The 27388-nt window shown below is 55.3% G+C and overlaps 1 protein-coding gene across 4 annotated transcripts in view; it reads left to right on the forward strand.

The window, feature by feature from the left end:
- NRXN2 (neurexin 2) overlaps positions 1 to 27388 on the forward strand; it is a 107324-nt gene that overhangs the window by 59447 nt on the left and 20489 nt on the right. For 3 of the 4 annotated variants that reach the window (XM_006860970.1, XM_006860969.1, XM_006860971.1), the window contains 7 exons: positions 403 to 522; positions 886 to 1267; positions 1759 to 1949; positions 3537 to 3710; positions 3970 to 4089; positions 17510 to 17691; positions 23625 to 23796. In XM_006860970.1, the coding sequence (XP_006861032.1) occupies positions 403 to 522; positions 886 to 1267; positions 1759 to 1949; positions 3537 to 3710; positions 3970 to 4089; positions 17510 to 17691; positions 23625 to 23796 (1341 nt within the window). Of the gene's footprint in view, positions 1 to 402; positions 523 to 885; positions 1268 to 1758; positions 1950 to 3536; positions 3711 to 3969; positions 4090 to 8900; positions 9157 to 17509; positions 17692 to 23624; positions 23797 to 27388 lie in introns of those variants that run through there. The other variant, XM_006860972.1, reaches the window with a different exon arrangement.

A 27388-nucleotide genomic window follows, 5' to 3' on the forward strand; every position in this document is an offset into this window, starting at 1 on the left:
AGCTCACCAGCTGCTCCTCAGAACCCCTATACAGGGTTGCTATGGGTCGGAACGGACTCGATGGCACTTAACAACAACAATCCCCCCTCCGCCCGGTGGGTGTCTTTGGCATGGTGTGAGTGTCAATGTGTACAGTCTCAGCCCAACTTCCAGGTGGCCCTGCTCATGTTGTGTTCTAGGTGAATGGCACCCCTGAATCATAAGGAGAGGTAGCACCAAGTGTGTGTATGTGTGTGTGTGAGACTAGGGTGTATAGAAGCTCTGAATGCATGAGAGCTCAGGTGTGAGGAGAGACAGGTTGTAGGTGGTGTGGATGCACACACATGGAGCTGTGTGTGCCTGCCTGGGGTGGCACATGAAACGTGTGTAGGTGCCAGGCTCACTCCCCCCTTGGTGCCGCAGGTAAAGGCCCCGAGACGCTCTTTGCGGGGCACAAGCTCAATGACAATGAATGGCATACGGTGAGGGTGGTACGGCGTGGCAAGAGCCTGCAGCTGTCTGTGGACAACGTGACCGTGGAGGGTAGGTAGCCTGGGACTGGGGAGGTAGACACATCTTTAGGATTTGACGCCCTTCTTCTTGGTGCTCCCTGACTGAGCTGCCATTCTGGGGGTACCATCTGGCCAAGCTCCTACTGCCGTTTCTCCCCAAGGAGTGGTATATTTCTGGGCCTTTCCCCTGCTCCCAGGCAGCTTCCCTGGAAGCCTGTCAGCCCTCAAAAAGTCCTCGACCCCTCCTTGTCCCTAGGAGCAGCTGATGCTTCTTATGTGGGTCCGTCAGGTGGAGGAGGAGGAGGCTCCTGGGAATCCAAGGCCTACCCCATAGATGATCTCACAGTCAGTGCCCCCAAAGCCACCCCTCATTTCTGCCTCCTGTTCCTAGCAGGACAGATGGCAGGAGCCCATACGCGACTGGAGTTCCATAACATCGAGACAGGAATCATGACGGAGCGTCGCTTCATCTCTGTGGTGCCCTCCAACTTCATCGGGCACTTGAGCGGGCTGGTGTTCAATGGCCAGCCCTACATGGACCAGTGCAAGGACGGCGACATCACCTACTGCGAGCTCAATGCTCGCTTTGGCCTGCGCGCCATCGTGGCAGACCCCGTCACCTTCAAGAGTCGCAGCAGCTACCTGGCGCTTGCCACGCTCCAAGCTTACGCTTCAATGCACCTCTTCTTCCAGTTCAAGACCACAGCCCCCGACGGGCTGCTCTTGTTCAACTCCGGCAACGGCAATGACTTCATCGTCATCGAGCTGGTCAAGGGGTGAGCTGGTGGTCCTCCACCCCCTGCTGACCAAGATGCAGTTCCCCAGCCACTGGCTGAGATGCTCAATCCCCTCAACCACCAGCCAAGATGGAGAAGCACCGTCTTCTTCCACTTGGGAAGGCGGGGCGTGGGGAGCTTCCCTTTGTTATCTGTGATTTGCTCACTGGCTCCCTCTGCAGGCAGGAGACAGAACCTTGTCCTTGTGGTCTCTTACCCTAGAGTAGGACACACCCTAGAGCAGCTCCGTCCTTGCCTCTAGAGATCCCCGCCACCCTACAAACTCTCCCCTCGATTAGTTCCTACTCTAAGCCGGTGTCACAAGAACAAGTTCCTTTGTGGGTTCTCCCATACTACTTACTCTAGTTACTAGCGTCCCCTTGCTGCTGGTATGAGCCTTCCGCCTCCGTCTCTGGGACTCCTGGCCGTCATAGCTCCACCCCCCAGCATGGCCCCGCCTGACCCCATGTCTCCTCCCTCACGCGGGGCAGGTACATCCACTATGTGTTTGACCTGGGGAATGGCCCGTCCTTGATGAAGGGGAATTCGGACAAACCAGTCAATGACAACCAATGGCACAACGTGGTGGTATCCAGGGACCCAGGCAACGTGCATACGCTCAAGATCGACTCTCGCACGGTTACACAGCACTCCAACGGCGCCCGGAACCTTGATCTCAAAGGTGGGGCCTGGCGCCTCTGAGAAGATCTGGTTCTACCCAGACGCCCTTTCCCCACTACCAAGACCACCCCCTTCCTGGGACGCTTCAGTGTTGTTGAGATTGGCCAACTGCCCTGCTCAGCTCCCCCTGAGGTTCTGCTCTGTGCTGAAAGCTTGGCCACATAATGTAGCATCTCTCGAGGTCCCGGGGATGGGGTGGGGTGGGGGCACCTACAGCTAGCGGTAGCTCCACCAGGCCTTCAGGCCCCAAGAGCTCCCAGGTGGAGCCCATCTTGAGTGACAGCGGGAGAGAACATAAGGGGCGTGGCCTCCTGCAGGCCCATGGATGAGGGAGGAGGGGTAGCAGGAGCTGGGACCCCTGGCTGTTAACCCTTATAATCCTTGAACATTGCCTGCGCTCCTAGGGGCTTTCCGGGGCTCAGGGTCTCGCAGTCACTGGTACCCACATTTGCCTGGCTCCAGAGAGCAGCGACTGGAGGATGAGTTTAGAGACCCAGGCAATGGAACAGAGCGAGGCCAACGCCTGCAGCTTTCTCAGAGTCCACCGGGGCAGCGTGATCTACCCTGTTACCTGTCCTGGGCACGTGCTCCAAGCAGCCCTCTGTCCCCTAGGGACGCTTGGGTGTCAGTGTGACTCAGACTTTCAGGGCTGGAGGGTCCTCAGAAACCATTGACTCCAATGCCCTCCTTCAGACAGGAGGGAGCAAGCTCAGAGCCTTGAGGGCATGTCTGAGGTCACAAAGTAACCAGATGGTAGTCAGAACTAAACTAGATCCCAGGTCCCGTCCCCTGGCATGTTGCTGTAAGTGCCATTGAGTTGGTTCTGACTCATAGCGACCCTGTATGGCGTTTCCAAGGAGCAGCTGGTGGGTTTGAACCTGCGGCCAAGTGGTTTGCAGGCCAGTAGTGCCACACCAGGAATCCATCCTCTGGCATGTTGCTGTGAATTCTCCCTACTCCCAGAAGAGGGCGCTGGACCACAGGCAATCCAAAGTGGTAGCTCACCCAGGGGTCCTTCAGCCCACAGCAGGATTGATGGGGTCTTGGCTGAGGCCAGGAGCAGACTGGGCTTTCTGAATGCTGCTGGACACTGGCCGAGGTGTTCAGGGACTTTGCCTTGATGTGGCCAGGCAGTGATGTAGGGGATGAGGGTGCCCCCGGAGAATCTCTTCCTAAGGTTCCCTGGGTCAAGCCCGAGTTGCTGGGGCCTGAGCTTAGAATCCCCAGAAGAGAACTCAGCATTGGGAAGTTTGGGAGAGACCCAGGGGTGTGCTGCTGGAATGGGAGACTTAGGGGAGAGGGAGCACCCCTCCATCCAGCTATGAAAGGCCCTGATTACAGGCCGGAACTGGAACCCAATGTGGGGGTGAGAGCACTGTGCAGGCTTCTCCAGCTGCTCCCCACCCCCCAGCTGGGCTCCTCCGCAAGGGGGGCAGACAGATGGCACAGTGGAGGTGGGGCTATGCTAGTCATTGGATCTCCACAGGGAAGGGGGGTCTGGGTTGGCACACCTAGAGTCTGGGGGAGGTTGGGGGTAGGGGTAGATGAGAGCCAGGCAGCCTGGGTTTTGACCCCAGTCTCCTTACAGGAGAGTTGTACATTGGCGGTCTGAGCAAGAATATGTTCAGCAACCTGCCCAAGCTGGTGGCCTCCAGGGATGGCTTTCAGGGTTGCCTGGCCTCTGTGGATCTCAACGGGCGCCTCCCGGACCTCATCGCCGACGCCCTGCACCGCATCGGGCAGGTGGAGAGGGGCTGTGACGGTGAGTGGAGGCTGGACACGCTCCGGGTAACCCTGCTGGCTGCAGAGTGACAGCCAAGTGGCCTTCCTTGTTGGACCCTGGGGCAGGGACACGCTTGCCCTCTGTGTGGCCTCTCACCCAAAACCAGACCTAGCAGTGCTGGAGCCCCGCTGCCCCAAGGAGACCCCAGTGCTTTGCCTTGGTCCTGAAGCTTCCTCACCTCCTGGGGAGGGAGGGGGCTTGGCTGAGTGGGCGGTGTTCCTCCTCCTGCCTCTTCCAGGCCCCAGCACCACCTGCACCGAAGAGTCCTGTGCCAACCAGGGCGTCTGTCTGCAGCAATGGGATGGCTTCACTTGTGACTGTACCATGACTTCCTATGGTGGCCCCATCTGCAATGACCGTAAGTGTTGGGGAGGGCTGGGCTGCTGGGAGGAGGAGGGAGGGCCTTCCTTGTCATGAAAACCCCCTTCCCTCAGCCTCCTCTGGGCCGGTGCAGGGTGGAGGATGACCCCACTCCTGATGATCCGAGGACACTGCTCCCCTTAGCCACTTCCAATGGTGCTAACCTCTGTTGCTGTCCCCACGTGATTTTGACGATAGCCTGGCATGGTGAACACAAAGCTCACTTGTACCCACCATGGCACAGATGGGGCTGCTAGCCACCTGCACCCTCTTTCCTCTGGTGCCCTCAGAGCTTACGATGGAAACTCTTTCTTCCCATTCTGCACCCTAGAGAGCAGGCTCAGGGGCTCCCTGGAGACCAGGCCGCTGGGTAGCTCCCCTTTCCTCTCCCAAGAATCCCAGCTGCAGGTTATTCCTTTGAGCCACAAGGACACTCCTTGGTTCTTTTCCCTGGCTGGGCATCTGCCTGTTGACTTGCGTATTGTTGGGGCCCCCCTCCCCAGAGAGGTGGCCAGCAGCTGGTTAGAGCCTGGTGGAGGGAAGGCAGCTGGGTATCGCAGGGGAAGGTCATCCCTTAAGACTTTGGTGGGGGTTTGGAGTTTCCCAAGGATGATGGGACTGAGGGCGGCTTGGGATGTTTTCCCTGGGGTGGTCCTGCCGAGACCAAGCAGATGAGATACTGGCTGGGAGAAGACACACACACACACACACACACACACAGAGGAGAGGAAGGGGCCCCCATTTTACAAACATGGAAATGAGGCCGGAGAAGGTCAGTGGGCTTCTGGAAGTAGTGGATCTGGGGTAAGAAGAAGGCTCAGGGCTTTTGTCTCCACCACATCCTGCTGGGGTATGTCAGAAGGGTGAGGCCTGAGTTCTTAATAAGAGAAATTTACTACTTCCTGGGACTGGGGCTCTTGAGGAGATTTGTTTTTCCTTCTCCTTTGGAAGCTTGCTCAGTTCACCTCTCTCGATTTCTTGGTACTCTTGAGTATTGTCAGCCCTGGGTACCACTATACTGCCTCCTTATCCCCCAGGATTAACCCTATCTGACCTGTGGCTGTCTGTGTCTTCTGTAACCTCCCAGACCATGGCCAGCTCAGGAGTCCTTCAGTCATTTTTGCTGGGGTCGAAAGGCAGGGCTAAGGAGCTCTGGTAGCGTAATGGTTACGAATCGGGCTGCGAACTGCAAGGTCAGCAGTTCAAAACTACCAGCTGCTCCGTAGGAGAATGATGAGGCGTTCTGCTCCCATAAAGATTAACAGCCTCAGAAACCCTGTGCAGGGTCACTATGAGTCAGAACCTCCCTCCAAGGCGGCACATACCAATAACAAAGGCAGGGCTGGGTTAAGGTCTCCTCCACCTCCTAGGGAACTCAGCATTGAATAGAACTGGAGATGATCCTCTTGTTGCTTAGTAGTAATATCCCCCACTAATTGTGTAGTTCTTGTGGTTTATAAAGCCCTTTTCATCTGACCCTCAGAGAAGGTCCTATTTAACTGAAGGAAACCCCTCCCTAAACCAGAGGGTGTTGCTGGTAGAGCTCAGTTAGAACCCAGACGTTCTGACTCCCGTCCTGAGCTCTCTGTATGCTACCCACTGTCAACGACAGCTCCTGGGCCCTAGGTGGTAGTGGTGCTGATGCTGATGATGGATGGGAGGTCATCAGGATCCAGGACTCGGTGCCACTTCACTCCATATAGGAGAGCCTCCTGCCTTCTGGGAACAGGGCATAGGATGGATTGGGGGTTGGAGAGCTGCCACCTTTCAGCAGAGATTTGCAGAGAGATTGGAGCTGGGTTGTAGGCAGGTGGGATGGAGCTGCCTTGGGGACAGGGGGGAGTTGGGCCTGGGGAGCAGGGCACATCTTGGGAAAGTCACTGAGCACTGGGCTGTATGTCTGGCAGCAGATCTGGACAAAGCTTTGGCGATAAAGACAAGGTGGGTGCAACCTGAGAACTGCTTGGGTTATCAATATGTGGACCCTTTGGAGACCTGATCCTCGGGTAACTCTGATGCCTCTGTCCCCAAAGGGCACATCTGGTGGGAGAGGAGCTCTGCCAGCGTTTCTCCAGCTCCATGCCCTCTTCTCTTGGGACTGCCCCTCTTCTTGGTTCTCCATCTAGTCTCTGGTTCTTCATGCTGTCATGAAGAACTCTCTTTATGGCTGGTCTTCTTTGGCCTCCCTCCCTCATGCAGAAGGTCACCAAGAACCCAGCACTTGGGGTCCATTTCAATGGGGGCACCAGGGAGCCCTTGGCCTGAAGAGGGAGGAGGGTAGGGATGGGCAAGGAGGAGGGAACCAGCCAGTCAGTCATTTGAGGGCTGGGGCAGGTGTGGAGCTGCCTGGGGGGTGGGGGTGGGGGGAGAGTCTAAGATGAGGAGAGGTCTGCCAACCTCCAGAACAGCTTTTCCTCACTTGCCATCTCAGTTTCTTGTGTGATATGGAAACTACTTGCATTTCTCTAAGGCCCAGGTGTCTCTCTGAGAAAACAGGGACAGAAGACCTGAGGGAGAGGAACCTTCTTAGTTTTGAGAGAGAGGAGAAACTGAAGGGAGCTCTTCCTGATGTGGACCGGGACTCCCTGCTGAGGTTTCTCCAGCCTGTCTCTGCCCCTGGCCTCAGTTTCCCATTTCCCTACTCCTCCATTCTCTTGACAGCAGCCTCTTGCACACCACTGTCCCCCTTCATTTGTGCCCTCTTCCTCCCGGCCCCCTCCTTCCCCCCCCTCTCTCACAGTTCCCACTCACTGATATTGATTGGCCTCTAGGCGGTTTCCCTTCCTCTCCTCTTGCCACCGGCTCCTCCCTTCCTCCCTCCCTCAGGGACCATACATTTTCTGCCTGCTCAGAGCTGTTCCAGTCTCTATTCCAGAGTCAGGGGCGGCAGAATGGGGGGAGAGAGCAGGAGGGACCCAGCCCTCTTCCCTTCCTTTGCCCCTCCCCTCCTCACTCTCTTGTAGCGTTCTTCCATTCCTTTCAGTCTCCCTGGTCCCCACCTCACTCCCTCCTTCTCCCATCTGCCTCCCCGCAACTACCACATCCCTTGCTCCATCCTTTTGGGGCATCATCTAATTGGGCCAAGGTTGATGGGGACCTGAGGTGGTCCCTGCATTCAGATGAGATCTGAAGTGAAGCCAGTCTTCCTTATTGGGCCTTAGTACTTCCCAAAGGTATCCCAAAATGGGGGGGTGGGGGTGGCGGGCAGGTTTCACCGCGGGGAGGGGGCGTCCAGAAATGAAAGTAACTTCCCAATCTGCTATCTGTGGGGGGGAAGGGCGGGCTCTGATGGGTACTCAGTGGACAGGCGTCCTTGCCCGGGTGAAGAGGGGTGGAGTGGAGGAGTCTGGAGGAGGGGCTTGTGCAGGGAGAGAGGGGAGCACTCCATGGGGGAGACGACGAGGAGGTAGTGTGTGATGCGCTCTACTCTAGATTACCTGTGGGGCTCTGGGTACACTGTTTGTACGACGGCTCTGTCTTGGAGGGAGAGCTGTCCGGGCATGTGTGCAGGTTGGCGATTCATTGCCTGTGAGCAAACATGTATGTGTACGCGCATGTCTGCCTCTGTGAACATGTGTACACGCCCGGCTGAGTGTGAGTCCGTGTGCCAGTCTTATGAGCGCAACTGTGCATGTGTGTCTGAGCCTCAGTGTGTGCGCGCGTGCGCGCGTACACTAGTGCCTGTACGGGCACGTGGATGTCTCGGTGCCCAAGCCGTCCACTGCTTGGCATGCACGTGTGTTCCGAGGGGTGCGTGCAGAGGTGGCTGTGGACGCATCTCAGCGCGCGGGCTCGGCGCGCACTCTCGGAGTTGGTCCCGGTGCGGGAGGGGAGGGGGTGGAGCGCAGTCTCTCTTGGAGCCGCGTCCTCTTCAATTATTCAGCAGCCCTTCTTGGGGACGTGCGCGCGTGTGCGCGCGCGGGAGGCCGTGCTGTGCCGGGAGAGGCGAGCCGAGCGCGCTAGCCAGGTGCCGCGCTGAGCTGCCCAGCGCCGCCCGCAGCTCGGGAGTCGCGCGGTCCTCCGCCCTGCCCCTCCTCCCGCGCTCCTCCTCCCCTCCCCTTCGTGCTCCCTCCTCCTTCCTCTCTCTTCCAGCCCGCTCAGCCTCTGCAGCAACACTCCGCTGCCTCCATCTCTCCGCCGGAATCTCGCAGGCTCGCGCCTTGCCTTTCCTCGGCTCGGCCGCGCTCCTTCCCTCGCCTCTCCCCACCTCTCCTCTCCCTTCGTCCCCCCTCACCCGGATTTGCTTCCCTTCCCCTCCCCCTTCCCCGGCCGCTCCCTCCTTTCCCCCGGTCTCCGTCGGGTGGCAGCGGCGGCGGCCCTGGTCTCCGTCGGTTCCCCGCTTGCTTTGCTCGGGAGCTGGGCCTCCATCTCCCTTTTTTGCCCTCGCCCCCTCCCCTTCGCCGGCTCGGTTTTCCGCAGGATTTCCCCCGCTCCCCCTCCCTGCCTGGCCCCGCGCCTCCCCGCTCCCCCGCCTCCGGCACCATGCCCCCTCCCCCGGGCGCTCCCCCGGGTTTCTGACGGCCCTCTGCGCCGCTCCGACCCTGCTGACTTGCGGGGAGACCCCTAACTCTTCGCGATGGACCCAGGCGTCTTGGACCTTGGCGCTCCCGCTACGCGGACCCCAGATTCCCCGGCGGGATCCAGTTGATTTCCTGGGCTCCGGACGGAGGCTTGGGCTTCGGTTTTCCTTCTCTTCATCCCTAACCCCCTCTCTGGGCTTGGAGCCGGAGGGGGATTCGTGCGGGGCTGCGCAGCCCCCCGCCCCCACCCCCGGCCATGGGGCTGTGAGGCGGCCGCCCCCGGGCCGAGATGCCCCCCGGGGGGAGCGGGCAGGGGGGGTGCCCGCGCCGCCCCCCCGCCCTGGCTGGGCCCCTGCCGCCGCCACCGCCGCCACCACCTTTGTTACCGCTGCTGCTACTGCTGCTGCTGCTGCTGGGGGCGGCCGAGGGGGCCCGGGTCTCCTCCAGCCTCAGCACCACCCACCACGTCCACCACTTCCACAGCAAGCACGGCACTGTGCCTATCGCCATCAACCGCATGCCCTTCCTCACCCGCGGCGGGCACGGTAAGTGGTGCTGTCGTTGCCGGCCGGCTGGCCCCCGGGACTTATGCGCGCGCGGCCCTGGCCCCCTCGGACCGCACCCCGACCTGGACCTGGGTGCGCCGCGGCCAAGCTCCTCTGTTTTATGGGTCCTGTGGCCCCTCACCTCCCATCTCCAACTCCCATCATCTCAGCCCCACCCTCGTCCCTCCATAACGCCTCCTCCGGGTATCATCCCCATCTCTGTCTTCATCCCTTTCAATCGGGGCCTCACCTTCACCCCTTAGCACAGCCTTATCTGTGCCTTATTATCTTCTTCTAGCTGCCCGCCCATCACCTCCCCATCTCTGTCCTTTCATCCTCTCTGTCCAACTACCACTTCCTCATCACCTCCCCCGCCCGGCCCTGCCCTTATCATTTCTCCCTCATCTCACCCTCACCTTCCATTGCTGTCCGTTTATCTTCTTACCTTGGCCTTCCCACAACCTGCCTCTCACCTGTGATCCAGCTATCATCTCTGGCCCTTCCTCGTTTCCCTCGTTATATCGGCCTCTGTCTCACCTCTGCCCCTCCAGCAACCTTCCTTCTTTACCACTACTGACCTTCCATCACCTCCCAATCCGCTCACCCCAAAGCCCATCATTCTCTTTCCCTTCACCTCCTGTTTCTCCATCCATAGCCCCACCACAGGTCCCCAGAGTCTCTCACTTCTAATTTATGGTCCTTCTTTCCATCCCAGCCCAGTGCCCCATCCCCTTCCATGGTGGTCCTCTGTCACTTTCCACTGACTTCAGTTCCTAACCTTCCACCTCAAAACCTACTTCCTCACCCCCCCCTCACATGCCATCACTTTCCACTTTGGACCCTCACACTTCTCATTTCTGCCCGTCACCACCTCCTACTTCCCTCCTCTTGCCATGTCTGCCTTAGACCTATCTTCCACCCTTCAGAGTCTTTGCACACATCTCTTCCCATCTCTGTCCTCCATACTCTCTGTCCCCATCTCTTCCTGTCACGTGCTCCCATCACTTCCCACTGCCACCTCCATTAACTCCATGTCTGTCCCTCACCACATTTTATTTTATTCCTAAGCCAGATGCCATCCCTCCATATGCCACCTCTGAGCTCTCAGCACCTCCCATCCCAGAGTCCTCGTCATCTTCCATTTGAGTCTGCTCATCATTGACTTTATCTGCCCCTGCCATCACCTCTCACTGCTGGACCTCTTACCTTCCTTGTGGTCCTCCTCATCACCTCCATCTCATCCATGTCTTCTCATTACCTCTGTATCTGTCTTCCCATCATCCCTGTCTCTTTGCCCTGCATCCTCACCTCCCATCTCTATACCCCCAGCCTCCCATCACCTTTCATCACTTAGGGAGCACTGTGGCTCCATATGGTAAGCAATGGACTGCGAATCACAAGGTCCATGGTTCAAACCCACCATCCGCTCCATGGGAGAAAGATGAGGCTTTCTGCTCCTGTGAAGATTTATAGCCTCAGAAACCCTATGCAGGGTCGCTATGAGTCAGAACTGACTCAATGGCACTTAACAACAACAACAATCATGCTTTTTCCCTGGACCATCAGCTCTTCTCAGCCTGTTTCCTTGTTACCTCCCCATCCTGTACTTCCTGTCCATTGACCTGTGTCATTTCCCGTCCATCACCTCTCATCTTTCGACCTCATTTGAATTCCTTCATCATCTACCATTCCTGTGTCTCCATCATTCCCATGTAGGCCCCTGCTGCCTCCCTTTTTGCACTCACTCTCTCGGCCTCCATCATTGTTCACCTGCCCGCTCACACATCACCTCCATCTCTCTGCCCCTATTCTTTTATTCTTCTACTTCATCTTTAGCTCCTGTTTCACTTCTCTCTTTTCTCTTCATTCAGTTTCCAGGAGCATAACCTTCAAACCCTCTTCCTCATTCCTTTTCTTTCTCTTCCCGTCATTTAATGTATGTCCCAGCTGGGGACCCTCTCCAGGCAGGCTCCCCAGCTTCTTTCTTCTACTTCACTCCACTCTCTGATCCTGATCTCAACTCCCTTTTCCTTCTCATCAATTTCCTGGCCTTCTACCTTCATCCCCTTCTTCATTGTCCCCTACTGGTTCCCTTGAGGCCCAGTGTTGTCTCCAAAGGGGTCCAGATAGGACAGGGCCTTTGCCTTTTTTGGGCAGTGAGGAGAGGTGTGAGAGATGAGATGTGGAGTCAGGAGAAGAGGGGTAAAGAGACCAGAGCTGACCTGGGGAGACAGCCGGCTGACAGGAAGACCTGGGAGCTGGAGTGACGTAGGAAGGTTCAGTGAGGAACTGGAGTCCAGGATGCAAAGAGCTGGGAAAATGGAGGAGACAACATAGGGGGAGGGGCAGGAACTTACGGAATGTTGCCTTTAGGATTGCTTCTGAGATGATCAGCCCTTTGCTGTGCTGAGAGCCCTGGAGTGCTTTGGCTCCAGAAAGGGCCTGTGACTACCCGGCACCGCACTGAACTAGAGCTGGGGCTGGGGGGCGCCGCAGGACAGTGACGGAGGTGGGGGTGGGGTGGGGCAGCGTGTGAAGGGACAGGCAGGTGAGAGGAAGGAAGAGGGTCAAAGGAAAGGACAGAAGAGGAGACAGGAGGCCATCTGTCATGGCTGGACCCCACCTCTGCTCACCTTAGTCATGGGAGGAGCTGGAAGAGCAGGCTCCTCTGGGACCCCATGCTTGGCTGGAGGAATAGGTCAGCTTGGGAGGCCTTTCTAGCCAGGCTTCCTCTCTAGGATGTGAGATCGCCTTTCCTCTTTCTAGCCAGGCTTCCTCTCTAGCCTGTGAAATCGCCTCTTCTTTCTGCACCTGTTTCTCCCCTTTCTTCTTGTGGGTTCTCTGTGCATTTCTTTTTCTTTTTTTTTTGCCAATTAATCTTTCCCTGCGTTTCTTCTTGCTTTCCTCTCCTCTTTCACGTGTTTCCCCCTTCCCCCTTTCCATTCTGTAAACCCTCAAGTTACGTAAGATTCTCACCAACCTGCCAGACACCACTGACACTCCTGTACCTGATGTTGGTCCAGGGCCTGTGAGGACCATCATACCTGGGTCCTAAAAATGGGCTGAGTGGTGACACCTTGCTGGTCCTTGACCTCAATTCTGGTTCCAGAGTCCTTGAAGACTCTCCCAGCCCCCGACCTTCATTTCTGATACCCTCAGAAACCAGGAATTTCTGAGAAAAAAGAGCTCAGTCCCAGCTGTTTTCTAAGTCCATTGCCTCCAGGGGTTCTGGGTGGATTAAAGGGGATTGGCATTTACTTATTTTGCTTCTGGATATGGGTACGTTTCCTTGGATTTTTGACTGCATGGTTTATAGTCAAGAATGTTTGGGTTAAGAACTGGGGGATATTGGTCTGGGATTCTCCGTCCAGAGATCACTGAGCCTAGGCATCTGGGGCTCATGGAGAGCCCCTCTTTGGGTTGTGGGGACCCATTTACAAAGAGCTGGTGTGGCAGTGAATACAGAGGGAAGAGGCTTTTCTGGATCACGCAGGCCTTCTACCTTCTCACGAGTCTAGATTTACTGGGTTTTGATCATGGTTTCTGACTCTACAGGGGCCCAGGGAAGCAGAGTCTATACGCTTAGTTTTAACCATAGGGCATCACTGTCTGGGTGGTTTATGCATGGGAAAATTATGCTGTTTGGGTCTGGGTTGTTGTGGTTAGGTGCTATCAAGTTGGTTCAGGCTCATAGTGACCCATATGTATAACAGAACAAAACACAGCACAATCTTGCACCATCCTCAGTGTTACAACTGTTGTGTCAAATCCATCTCCTCTGAAGGTTCCTCTTTTTTGCTGACCATCTGTACTTTACAAAGCATGACGCTCTTCTCCAGGAACTGGCCCCTTCCGATAACATGTCCTCATCCTTCCTTCCAAGGAGCATTCTGGCTCTATTTCTTTCATTACAGATTTGCTCACTCTTCTGACAGGCCATGGTATTTCAGTATTCTTTGCCAATACCATAATTAAATTACATGAGTTCTTCATTTTCCTTATTCATCATCCAGCTTTTGCATGCATAAGAGGCAAATGAAAACACCATGGCTTGGGTCAGGCACACTTTAGTCCTCAAGGTGACAGCTTAGGTGTTTTGTTTTTTTTTCTTTTTTAAACATTTTAAAACAGTCTTTTGCATCAGATTTGCCCAGTGCAATATGTTGTTGAATTTCTTGACTACTAATTCCATGGGCGTTGATTGTGGATCCAAGTAAAAAGAAATTCTTGACTTCAATGTTTTCTCCTTTATCATGATGTTATTTATTGGTTTAGCTTGAGGTTTTTTTTTTATGTTGAGGTGTAAGCCATATTGAAGGCTGTAGTTTTTGATCATGATAGTAAGTGCTTCATATTCTCTTGGTTTTTAGCAAGCAAGGTGTGTCATCTGCATATTGCAGGTTGTTAATGAGTCTTTCTCCAATCCTGATGCCACATTCTTCATGTAGTCCTGCTTCTCAAATTATTTGCTCAACAAGTAGATGAAATAGATAGGGTACAAGGATACACCCATGGTGCACACCTTTCCTGATTTTAAACTATTCAGTATTCTCTCACTGTAAACAGCTGCCTTTGTGCCCTTTCCAAAGAAAGGTGATCCAACAGAATGTAGAAATTATTGAACAATACCATTAATATTATACATGTAAATTTTTGCTAAAGATAATTCAAAAACAGTTGTGGCAGTACACGAAAGGGTCTGGGTTAGGGAACTGGTTTTTCTAGGATGCAGGTGTATGGGGACTATATGGTAGATTCTGGAACCCATAGGGTGTTTTACAGATTCTTGATCTTTTCGAGTATGTTACTGGATCAGTGTAGTTCTTGGTTTAGGGGACATTGAGGGGACTGTGTTGGATGTGGGTAGCAGGTGTGGTGGGCATCTTATGCTTGACCAGAGCCTCTCTTGCCTTGAGCTTTAGGGGGCGTGGGGCGGAATTTGTTGTTGTTTTAAGTGCTGTGGAGTTGGTTCCAACTCATAGCCACCCTGTATAGGGTTTCCAAAGCTTTCAATCTTTGCAGAAGCAGAAAGCCTCATTGTTCTCCCGCAGACCTGTGGGTGGACTCCAGCGACGGACTGTGACCGTGTGGTTCACAGACCCTGAAAGATAAACAGGACCTTCCTAGGAAGGTCAAAACTAGACCACCCTAGAGCAAGGTTTTGGAGTCCTGGTGTAGCGCTGTGGGTTAATGTGACAGATTGCAAAGCCGTTTGAACTGCAAGATCGGCAGTTCAAGCTCACCAGCTGCTTCTTGGAAACCCTATACAGGGTCGCTATGGGTCAGAACTGACTCGACTGCATTTAACAACAACAGGGCAACATTTTGGGAGGTGATTTCTGCCCCTCTTGTGCTGGAACCCTTTCTGGAACCTTCCGAGCTGTGTCCTGGGTCCCACAGCCCCTTGTGCCTTCCTGGGGGAAGTCTGGTAGAGGACAGCTTCTGGGGGTGAGAGGCTGAGGCGCCCCGAAATGCGGCCTGCAGGAGCCCCGCCCCCGCCCCGCCTCGCCTCCTCCCTCGGAGCCGGGGCGCCCTCGGGCTCAAGTGGTGGAGCTGGGGAGAGCAATGTCTCCCCAGGGCAATTACTACAGCCTCAGTCCAATAAACCATTCATCCTTCCCCTCCAGCCGGCCCCCCCCACAGTGTAATAAACGCCCTTAGGCTTTAACAGGCCCACCCAGCGTAGTAATAAACTGACTGCAGGGCGAACAGCTGGGTAATAAATCTCGGGGGAGGCCGCCGGGCATGTGTGCGGAGGAGGCCCGAGGCAGACGTGTGGGTCCACTACCCTTGCCCGGCCGGCTGGCTGCTGCCATTGCGCCGGAGGTCAATCTTTGTGCCCACCGCCATGTATCTGGCGGGGGCTGACGGCTCCTGTCGGGGTCTGGCTCACCCCTTGGTCTTCGTGTGCTATGTTTGACTCTTGGTGGGGCTTGAGGGTTTCGGGATGAGTCTGGTGGGCCTGGTGCTTGGGACAGAGCACCCCTTGGTTCCTCTCTGGGTGCAGACAGGGACCCAGCCAGTGTCTTGTGCTGGCCGGGCTCCTGGGGGCGGGTTGGCTCGTGTAATGAGGATAAAGGACTCCTTTTCCCCTGGACTTGAGCGATCCCGAGGAAAGCTCCAGCTTAGCCCTGTTCAGACCAGGAGATCCCGGAGCCCAGGGGAGAAGAGGCTGCAACCTCTGACCAGGGAAGGGACGTGTGTACACGCTCAGCAACTCTGTTCCCTGCCCCCCACCCCCTCCAAATTTGGCCTTGCAGCTTGTGAGTGGAGGGGGAAGGGAGGACCCTGGGTATTAACCGTTGTCATGGAAACAACTGATTTTCCCGGAGTGCTGCAGTGTGATACCTACCATCCTGCTCCTGCCCTTTCCCTGCAGGTGACCGACCGCACAGGTGGGACCACAGCCCACACTATTCACCCTGCTCCCAGCCAGCACCCCATCTTTCTCCTAAGGCCCTGTCCTCAGGGTTCCATCCTCCCCATAATACCTTCTAGGCCTTCCAGGTAAGAGGACACCTGGGTCCTGAGGGCCAGAACCTGGTCTCCTGCCACATCTAGGTGATTAGAATCTAGGCTGATCTCTCTTGCCTGCCTCACCCCTGGCCTCACCCTTCTCTGGCAGTGAGGCTTTCTGGGACCTGGCAGGTGGGCACATATTCTGTGTCCTATCCCTGCCCCCTGCTGGCCTCATTCCTGCTCTGGGACCCAGCTCCTCCCTGGGGTCTACAGATGGCACCTCCCAACATGGCCCTCAGGGGCCTACATCTCTGGGGACCTAGGAGATCCCTGGCACAGTGCCCCCTTATACCTAATTAAGGAACCGTGGTGGCACTGTGGGTTAAATGTTGGGCTGCTAACTGCAAGGTTGGTGGTTCAAACTCACCAACTGCTTCTTTGGAGAAAGCTGAAGCTGCCTGCTGGCAAAAAGATTCACAGTCCTGGAAACCCTATACAGGGTCGCTGTAAGTCGGAATGGACTCAGTGGCAGGGAGTTATCCCTGATTGCTTGAACTGGGGCCACCACGAAGGAGCTCCTGAGTCGCCATGGGGGAAGACCCCCAGGCTCAAGATCAGAGCAGGCCCAGTGTGTTACCAGCTGGGTCACCATCATGGCAATAGGGTTTGGGCCTGGAGATACCCTGCTCCCTACCCCCAAGGTCCTAGCCCCACCTTCCAGGCCCACTTCAGACCTCTCCCCGCCTCTAGGCCCTTCTCCTAGCCTCCTATAGGCCTTCGCCTTCCTGCTCCCAATGCCCCTCTGCCCCCAAAAAGTGCTTTGAGATGAATTGTTAGTGGCTCATCCTTTAATGAAATATCTTTGGCTCTCCTCTACTCCATTTTTGTACTCTCTCCTTCCTCACACTGATGCTCCAGCCCCAGTCCTGGAGGACCCCCACCCCCACCCCAGTCATCGGTCTGCCCCCCACCCCCAGGGAGCCCAGTCAGCCGCAGGAGGGAACTTGGCGACTAATGGGGTTTATTTTGGGGCTGAGATCGTTAGGGACCTCACACCCGCCCCCGGAAGCCGGATGGCAAGGAGGAGAGGAAGAGGGTGGGGTGGGGGAGGGCAAGGAGAGGGAGCCCTCATCTCTGCTCCCACTCTCTCTCACCTACGCCCCCTCTTTGTCCCTGCCCATCTGTCTTTGCCTCCTCCTCCTCTGGCTGTTAACCCCCCTTCCCCACTACACACACACCACACCCTTTCTCTGTCTCTTCTTTTCTGGGCAGGGCTCCAGGACACCCTAGCACTTGGGACCTACCTAGCCTCTTGGTCCGGTGGAAGCAGCCCCTTACCTGGGAGAAAGCTGGGAGTCTTGCACAAATGAACCAGGAGGGTTCTTGGAACTTGGCAGGGAGTCTGGGGAGGGGATGGACAGTATTGGACCCTGAGTCAGAAGTGAACATGCAGTTTCTAGCCACCACCTAGGGCTCCTTGGGGCCTGTATAGCTCTGGCCCCAGAGGAGCACACACCTGGCATCTGTCACCTCTGTCAACCTTGGGAGCAGGGAGCTGGTCAGGTCCCGGCCCCTGGGTCCTTCCTGCCCATGGTATGTTCATCTTGTTACCTTCTCTCAGCCTTCCTCCATCTCCTCTCTGTTTTGCTGTAATTAAAGCTAGACTTCTTGATGACATGGCTATACCTGTGTTTGCACGTGTACAGACTTTGCCAGGCACCCGCTAGCCAACTGCTCCCTCAGGTGGCAGGGCCCGGTGGCTGCTGCTGCTTGTGAGGGTCTCACAGTTGGCACCCAGAACGTCAAATCTTGGGCCCAATGTTCTGGTCGCCACCCAGCGGACTTGTTGACCTCGCCTTCCTGATGCCACATCGCCCTCTCCTTCTCTCTGCAGCTGGGACCACATACATCTTTGGGAAGGGGGGCGCGCTCATCACCTACACGTGGCCCCCCAATGACCGGCCCAGCACGAGGATGGACCGCCTGGCCGTGGGCTTCAGCACCCACCAGCGGAGCGCTGTGCTGGTGCGGGTGGACAGCGCCTCCGGTCTTGGAGACTATCTGCAGCTACACATTGTAAGGACCTGGGCCCTAGGCTCTGACCCTCACCCTGACCCCAGAATCTGCTCAGCTCCCTGATGCCACGGAATCCTCACCTCACATCTTTACCTCATGCAGAGCCTTCAAAACCTCTGACCCCCATTCCTTAGTTTCCAGAGAAGTAGTTTGCCTTAGGAGACCCAGTCCCTCTCCCAGTTGAGGCCTGGGACCCGCCCATCTGATTTGAATATCCCTGCTCCATCTGGATTAGTCTTTATGTTTGTTTGCTTGTGGTTTTACATATATTTGGGGGGCTTCCAAAAGTGCATGGAAAAATGGAATGAAGAGACCATGGCATTTTTCTACAGAATTTTATGAAGGGCATATGTAGTCACATGGTTAAGTGCTGGGATTTTCCGGTTCAAACTCACCCAGATGCTGCTTGGAAGTCAAGCTTGTCAATCTGCCTCCGAAAGCTCACAGCCTTGAAATCCCGTGGAGCCGTTCCACTCTGCCCCCACGGGGGTTGCCATGAGTTGAAATTGACTTGATGGCAACCAGCCACCACAACAAACATATGTGTAACCCAACATATGTGTAACCCAACATATGTGTAACACAAGTTTTGCCATTACAATTGTGCCAACCAGCTCGGCCTTCAGTCCGTTCCCATCCCAGCTCCTGACTGTTGATCGAGTCTTTACTCGCTCCAGCTCCCACCTGGCTTGACCCTTCCCAGGCCTCCCTCCATGCCCTCTGCTGCTCCCCTGTTGTTCATCTCCCTGGGTGCTCAAGTGTTCTGCTGCTAACCCTAAGGTTGGCAGTTTGAGTCCATCCTCTAGCTGGATGGTTATCTACTGTCTTCCAATATCAGCCATTGAAAATTCTGTGGAGCACAGTTATACCCCAACATATATGGGGTCACCAACAGCAACTGGTTTAACTATTATCTTTGGGGCCCCCTTCCCCCCCGCCCCCGATTCTGCCTCACATCCTTCCCTATGCCCTTTGACCTCAGACTCTACCTCCACATACACACACAGTACCTCATGGCTGCCTCCTCTCCGCCCTCATCCCTCCAGCTGTGAGTGCTGAGGGGGCTGGCCAGTGCCTGGGTGGGGAGAACCCTGGGCTCTAGGAAGGTCGGAGATGGGAGAGTTGGGAGGGCAGAGAAGAAGTTGGGGTGGGGTGGGGGAGGGTGGTTGGTTGGGGTCTGCCTTCCCCATTCCACCCTTTCATCATCCCTGAGATGACCTCCTTTCATGCTCCACCTTTATGCAGGCTTCCCCCAGCACACATACACACACACACACACACACACACACCAGTGAGGAAGGAGGTGTGAAGAGACTTGTCCTGTGGGCCTCAGAGTGGAAATGGCATCTGATGGGCGCTAGGCTGGGGCAGGCCAGGCGGATGCGAGGAAGGAAGGAAGGAAGGAAGGAAGGAGTACAGAGTGAAGAGAGGTGGGGAGTCAGTTGTCAGGCTTGGGGAGATTACGGGGGTTCCACACTGTGCACATGACAGACGCGTGATCTGGAACACAGGGTGACGGCCTTCAGGTGAGCGATGGTGAGGCTGGGATAGTGACCACATGTGTGATGCTGGCATGGTATCACCACCTCCTCACTGAGTGCTGTGGGTGGTGGTCTCAACCACCTGCACGTGTGGCCGACTAGGGCGTCTGTGCCTTCTCATAGCTATGTGAGGCTCTGCATGGCTCTGAAGCAGATGGCCTGGGCTTGAACCTCAGCTCTGCCAGGTCCTTGCTGTGTGTTTCTGCGTGTCACTTCACCTCTCTGAACCTGTGCCCCTCATTTGATTGTGGCATACTAGGGGCACAGACTTCATGGGGGTGCTGTGCCCTTGGGACATTAGCCAGCCTATAGGCTACCTGTGCAGCCCACTGTCATTTGGAGTCCATTCCAACTCACAGTGACTGTGTAGGACAGAGTACAACCGCTCCATAGGGTTCTGAGGCTGTAAATGTTTACGGGAGCAGACTGTCTTCCATGGGTCAGCTGGTGGGTTTGAAATGCCAACCTTGTGGTTAGCAATCCAACTCTCAAATCACGGCACCACAGGGCTCTTAGTGAGAAGACTCAGTGTTGGCTAATGTCCTGGTCACTGTGTGTTGTCTTGTCTGTCTCTGTGACCAGGGCCATGTGTTTAGGGAACCGGAGTGTGGAGGAAGAAGGGCAGGGGAACAGGTTGTAAGGGGAAGGACCTCCCTCCTTTGCCTTCCCCTGGAGGACAGACCCAGTGCTGCATATGGTGGGAATGAAAAGAGGTCTGACTTGGGGTGGGAGAAGCAGGTAATGGTAAGGGACTCTGGAGGAAGGGTGAGAGCCCTGAGAGAGGCCATCTGGGAGGGAAGCATTGGGCACCAGCCGGCTGAAGCCCCCTGGGGCAGCCCCCAACCCCCTCCTCCCCAGTGACACATCAGTTCCCACCACACAGCGTCATTAGCCGAGCTCAGAGAATGGGGAGGCGGCAGCAAAGTAAGAGAAAAGCAATTTGACGTTTCTAATAAAGCGTCGCTCCACTTTGCCAAATTAATTTTGACTCCCATAATTATTTGCTGTAGGAGCGGCTGCGTTCTCCCCACCGCCACCTAATGAGGTAATTGGGGAATTAGGAATTAATGACTTTAACAGAAGTGACAACTGACTTCACGTAGGGAGCAGCTCTGGGGAGCTACCTCTCCCCCGGAGTGCACGGCACAGCACCAAACCCTGCTGCCTCCTAGGAAACCCAGGTGTCTGCCTCCCAGCCCACCTGCCCACTCTGGCCCATCTCCCAGGCTGCATCTGTCCCTTGGCCACCAACACCTGGGCGGAGCCTGTGGGGAGGAGGCGTCCAAAGGCCACTGCTATTCTGGATACTTTATTGCCAACAATAGTAACAAGGAGCATCGCCTCTTCTCTCCTGCGTTTGGGGAGCAGACGAGGACCGTCTCCCTGGGGATGCTGCAGGCTGTGGGTGGATGAGGCTTGCAATTACTCCTTGTTAGGCAAGTCTGGCCTCAGTTTCTCTGCTTCAGCGTATGGGTAGGAGCCCAGTGGCACCATGGTTAAGTGCTCAGCTGCTAACTGGAAAGGTCTGAGCTGCTCTGAGGTACAGAAGACCTGACCGTCTGTCTACTCCCAGAAAGATGATAGTTTTGAAAACCCTAGGGGCAGTTGTATTCTGTCACATGGCGGCACTGTGCCTGGAGTCAGTTCACTGGATGGCACACAACAACAAAACAAAGGAGAGCTGTCCCACAGGGTAGGGGAAGAGGATAGAATGTGGGTCTTCAGGTGAGCCCACACTGTGCACCCTGCCGCATTCCCAGTGTCACCAAACTGCTCAGCCCTGTTAGAGGCAGGAGCTGGGGGCAGCATGTTTCCAAGTTCCCCCGGGCTGGACTGAGGCAGTCTTTCAGGAAGACCCTGGGGCCCGCCCTGTGACTCTATGTGACTGAGGGGGTGGGGCGAGTGAACCTCTGTGTCTGTCTTGTGTGGGAGGAGGATTCTGGGAGAGGGGGCACCCAGGAGACTGAGTTCAGGAGAGCTGCTGGCACGTGTTCGGGAATGGGGTGGGGCTCACGCGTCAGGCCCTGGAAGCTTTCTGCCAGTGTCTGCGGCCCCCTTGGTAGCTATAGAGGGAGGTGTAGCTCTGAGGGTCAGTGTTCCCCTAAACTAATTAGTGGGTAAGGAGAGAGAGTGCTGGTCCTGGACTCTGGCCAGGTCCCTCCTGAAGGGCTGTGAGATTTGGGAAGGTCCCTTAACTTTGCTGAGCCTCAGTTTCAGCCTTGATAAACAGAGATGCTGTGAAGGGTCCCTGAGGTCACCCACACAAGGCCTAGCCCATCTCAGAGGTTCAGTGAGGTTCCCCCTCTCGTTTCAGTCTGGAATGAATTCTGGGGGGTGCTCCCACAGGCAGGGTATCCTGCCAGAGCCTGTGATACAGCCCAGATGTTGCTCAGACTCTGCCCCAGTTCTGGGGACTCAGTGCCTGTTTCCCCTCTGCCTCTCCCTCCCCAATTCCCTCCTATATCCCACATGCTCACCTTTCCTGGTGTGGCGCTGTAGGATCAGCACTGGACTGCGAGTCACAAAGTCGGCAGTTCAAACCCACCAGCTGCTTCTCGTAAACCCTATACAGGGTCTCTGTGAGATGGAACCTACTCAGCGACACATAACAACAACAAATAACTTGCCTGGTTTCCTTCCTATGTCTGCACCCCCAAACACAAACAACCCAGACACCTTACTTACCTGCCTCCGTGGCTGCAGAGGATCCACCCCCACACAGAGAGCCTGACCGACTTCAGGCCTCCAGGCTGCACCCCTGAGAGGTGGGAGCCCCCAGGGCTGCTCCGTGCTGACCAAGCAGGCACTGGTGACGAGAGTGTGTTTGTGCACACACATGTTGAGGTCTTGGAGACCTCTCCCTGCTTCTCCCTGGGTGGGGCCTCAGCATGCGTCTTGTCACCCCTGTCTGGGGTCTGGGCTCAGTGGTCCTTCTACAGTTGTTGCGTTAAGTGCTGCTGAGTTTATTCCAACTCATAGCAACCCTGCATCAGACTTGGAGGAAGGCTCATTAACAACCTGCGATATGCAGATGATACAGCCTTGCTTGCTGAATGTGAAGAGGACTTAAAATACTTACTGAAGACCAAAGAGCACAGCCTTCGGTATGGGTTGCACCTCTACATAAAGAAAGTAAAAATCCTCACCACTGACCAATAAATAACATCCATATAAATGGAGAAACGATTGAAGTTGTCAATGACTTCCTTTTGCTTGGGTCAACCATCAACACTCTTGAAAGCCGCAGTCAAGAAATCAAAGGATGTATTGCGGAGGGCAAATCTGCTGTGGAAGACCTCTTGAAAATGTTGAAGAGCAAAGATACCAGTTTGAGGATTAAGGTGTGCCTGACCCAAGTCATGATATTTTCAGTAACCTCATATGCATGCAAAAGTTGGATAGTGAATAAGGAAGACTGTAGAAAAATTGATGCATTTGAGTTATGGTGTTGGAGAATATTGAAAGTGCCACGGACTGCCAAAAGAACCAATACATCTGTGTTGGAAGAAATACAGCCAGAGTGATCCTTGGAGGCCAGGATGGCCAGACTTCTTCTTTCATACTTTGGACATATTGTCAAGAGGGACCAGTCACTGGAGAAGGATATCATGTTTGGTAAAGTGGAGGATCAGAGAAAAAAGAGGGCGACCCCCAGCAAGAAGGATTGGCATAGTGACAGCAGCGATGGGCTTGAATGTAGCAGATTATGAGGTTCGCCCAAGATCGGGCAGTGTTTTGTTTTGTTGTGCACAGGGTTGCTATGAGTAGGTACGGATTCCATGGCACCTCATAGCAACAAAAATGAGGTTTCCAAGGCGTTGCTGGTGAGTTGGAACCACTGACCTTGTGGTTATCAGTTCAGTGCTTACCCTACAGTGTCGCACCAGGACCTCGTGCACAGCGCAGATGCTCTGAAAACATTTGGGAATGTTACACCGATTTACATGGAGCCAAGTCAATTCTAACTCAGTGACCCTGTATAATACGTGTTTCCGAGGCTATACACTTTGATGGGAGCAGACAGCCTCAGTTTTCTCTCAAGGAGCGGCTGATAGGTTTGAATTGTTTACTTCGTGCTTGGCAGTCCAGTATTTATCCTAAAAGATCACTAGGATGCCTATGAATGTTCTAGAGAACCCAAACGACCATGCTGCATGTACAAAAGGCTCTGGCCCACGTTCTGCACCCTCACTTCAGCTCACTGCGTCTGATAGGGGCTGCTCATTCCTACCTACCCACCTGTCCAGGAAAGGCAAGCCTGGGAAAGGGGCTTACTAGGCTGTCCAGTGACGCGGCATCGGGCAAATGGTGGTCAGTGGTCGAGGGTGGAGTTCTAGAAGGAGTGGATAGTTGCTACCTTCTGCTCTCTGACCTCCATCTCCTTGTTCCCAGGACCAGGGCACCGTTGGCGTGATCTTTAACGTGGGCACGGACGACATTACCATTGACGAGCCCAACGCCATCGTGAGCGACGGCAAATACCACGTGGTGCGTTTTACTAGAAGCGGTGGCAACGCCACGCTGCAGGTGGACAGCTGGCCAGTCAACGAGCGGTACCCGGCAGGTAGGCGCCGTTGGCCTGCAGAGGAGATGCGACGTGGTGGGGTGGGGTGGGGTGGAGTGGAGCAGGGCGGGGCCTGGCCACCAGCAGCATCTCATGACAGCATCTGATGGGAGCACTGCTTGGGCTGGGGCGGGGCAACAGCAATGGACAGCTATGTGGGGGTGGGGCCAATGCAGGGGTGGGGCTAAAGAGGAAAGTTGGGATTGGGGGATGATTGGAGCAGGCGGGGAGAAGGAAACGTGAGGCTGTGGAGTGTGGTGCCTGGCACCAGTCAAGTGGGAGCATAGCCCCAAGGCTGCAAGGCCAGGGATGAGGGGAGAAAGAAAAAGGGGGAGGAGGAGGAAGTAGGCGGAGTCAGACTCCATTGAGGAATGGATTCAGAAATGAGACGGGGAAATGTGGAGATGATCCGGAAGTAATGCAAACGCTGGCCAAACACAGACGCAGGGCTGTTCCCAAGGGCAGCTGAAAGGCACCCAGGGCCTTACTAAGAGCAAATCAAGGACCCATCATATGCCTCTGGGAGTGTGACTGGTGAAGGGAGGGAGCCACTGACAAGAATGAATAGGGTCAGACACGTTGACCAAACCTTCCCTGGGCCTTGGGACACAGGGGGCTGGCAGCCCAGTGGGGAGCCCCAGGTACGAATGCAGTGGTGGCTGAGGACAAACCAAGGTGTGAGGAGCCCAGAGAAGGAAGTTGGGAGTGAGGACATGAGAGGAATGAAGAGGCTGAGATGGCAAGAGTCACACCTGTGAGTGAGAAAACCAGAGGAGTGATGGGGAGATACGGAAAGCGTCACTGAGACATACACAAAGATGAGGTGCTCTGGGAGAGAGGCAGGGGAAGACACAGAGCCACCAACATGCAGTCCCAGCCTGGGAGACAGGAGTGGAGAGAGCCTCTGCGACGAGGAGACAGAGAGGAGGGAAACAGCACACTGCAGAAACCCAGAGATGCTGAGATCCCTGCGAGTAAATTGTGGGCACACACAGGGGCCGGAGAGATGGCAGAGCAGAGGCAAAACAACTGCCACACTGACCAATAGGGGGATGGGGTAGAAGGACAGTGAGAGGGGCAGGTGTCCACATCCCACCCCTGCTAGACTAAAGATGCCAGGACAGGGCCCGACCTCACAAGCTCACAAGCAGCCACACAGGACACCTGATTACTACATGGGCTGGTGTCCACCCCAGACACACGCAGCTCTGCAGACAGGCCCTGGGCATGTGTGGGGTCACTCAGGCACACACAGCCACAGACACTGACAGCTGGCTGTATGGGTGGGATTGCCCTGTGGGCATCAGACTTGTCTTTCTGTCTGAGATGTACACATACTATTAACCTTCGTAGGCCAGGGCTGGAAGATCCCACCATGCCAAACTGGGATTCAGGTCCAGAGCTTTGTCTCTAGGAGCCCAGCAGGCCAGAGGCCAGGTCAGGACAGCTACACCTGCTCTTCTCTGCTCAGGGGCTCCTGGCTGGGGGTGGGGACCCCTGCTGCAGAGCAGATAGCCTGTGGGCTGGTGGTTACTTATGTGCCCTGCAAAGGCAGGTCCTTTTCACAAGCTGTTTCATCCTGACACTACAGGCCAGCTTAGCAGAGAACGTGGGCCCAGACTAGTTCCCTCTGATTCCAGGGGGCTCAGGAACACAGTTCATGGGCCCGTCAGTCAAACCTAGGTTCTAGTCTCAGATCCACTACTGACAAGATGTGTCACCTTGGACATGTCATCTAACCTCCAACTCTTAGTTTCCATCTCTGAAAGGTGAGCATAATATCCACCTTATACAAATACTATGGGGAGTTCCTGAGGTAATACAAGGAAAGTGCTAGAATAATGTCATTTAGTGGAGGAATTCAAAACACAGAGCTTTTGTTAGAACTGTTGTATACTTAGCCTCCCACCAGTGAGGCAGACATACACTTTCTCCTGGAACACCCACAGACAGACAGACAGACACATGCTAAGGTGCCTAGTTCCCTGATGCCTCCTGCCCCTGTGCCCTGCATGTGTCTGTCTTCTTCCTCCCCTTCCTGGCCTGACTCCCCGTCACTTTTCAGGTTGGGAGCCCCATGCTACCTCTAACCAAATATATAACACTGCTGGTCGCTTACCAGTTTCCCCCACTTGACTGGGGCTTTTTGTGGGAAAGAACCAAGCCTTCCTCTTTGCATCCCCAGTGCTCAGCCCCAGGAACTGAGTAGGCACTTGGGAAATGTTTGTTGAATGAATAAATGAGTGAGGGGCTGGCTTTGAGTTAAACACCAGTGTCTTGAATCTTTAGGGAGGGCAGGCTGCATTGCCTCTTAAGCTCCTAAGGAGGCATTGTCCAAGCGCAGATGAACACATGGGTGTGCACACACAGACGAGTTGGACACAGACAGGCCTGGGCTCAGTACTCCCTGGCAGACTCACACAGCTGAGTGGGGGAGATGGAAGTGGCTTGGTGGACAGTAAGTGGTTTAAGCAGGCTCTATAGACAATCATTTCCATTTCTACCACTGTTGTTTGGAATCAGCCACACACAGCCCATGGATACAAGGGGACATACAGATACTCCCAGACATACCAACACAGGTGCACATGCGCACACACACATACACACACATCTCTGTCCTCAGGGGCTGGGGAAAGGACAGTAGAGAGAGGACAGGTGGGCATCCTGGTGGGCAGCCCAGGACTGAGATGAGGGGTGGGGTGGGGAGTTGGGGGGCTAAAGGAGAAAGGCTGTGGGGGACTGGTAGGCTGAGAAGAAGCATTGGGACAGGATCCTGAAGGAGAAAAGAAATGATGAGGGGTCTGGGGTCTGAGTGGGGAGGGGTTTGAGGAGCTTGTGAAGGCTCTGAGGTGGGAGAAAGCCGGATGAGCTGATGGGGAGGGGAATGCACCTAGGCCTTGCCATCACCTGCAACAGCTCCGGATGGAGAGGGCGGATGGAGAGGGCGCCAGGAGCAGGGAGAAAGACAGGAGGTGGCTGGGTCCGGCTTGGGCTGGAGACGGAAGGTAGTGGTCAGGGTGTGGTATGAGGTGGGTAAGGAGGGGAAGCTGGGAGTCTTATGGGGGGGTGGTGGGGAGGGGCGGGGTAAAGCAATTGGAGATGCTGGAGAAGTTTAAATTTCACTGGTAAATGCGCGTGCCGGGTGACCTCTCTAAATACCGTATAAACCCCGCTTAACCCACCCCCACTTCTAAACAGCCCTCTAAATGTAGTAGCCAGCTGGGCCCCAACTTAAACCTGCTAAATGCCCCCTTCCTGCCCCAGAACCCCAGTTTGGGACGGGGATCTAATAAGTGGGGCCTCAACAGCTTGACCCCAGATAAACCTGCTTAACCTCTGACCTCTGACCTTCCAGCTGCCTTTTCTTGCTTTTCTCTTTCCCTTTTTTTTTCTTTGGGTTGCTCCTGTCCCCAGGGTGGGGCTGGCTCCCAGATGGGGAGCCTCAGGAAGGGGATGGGGCCAAAGGAGGGACCCAGCCTTTCTAGTCTTGGTTTTGGGGGACCGTGACCCCTCTTTCCATGATGGTTCTACTTAACTACTCTGAAACTCCTTAAGAAATGCATAATTACTTTTCTAACTCCTTTGGACT

This window comes from Chrysochloris asiatica, unplaced genomic scaffold (genome assembly GCF_000296735.1).
Source record: "Chrysochloris asiatica unplaced genomic scaffold, ChrAsi1.0 scaffold00040, whole genome shotgun sequence".
NCBI lineage: Eukaryota > Metazoa > Chordata > Mammalia > Afrosoricida > Chrysochloridae > Chrysochloris > Chrysochloris asiatica.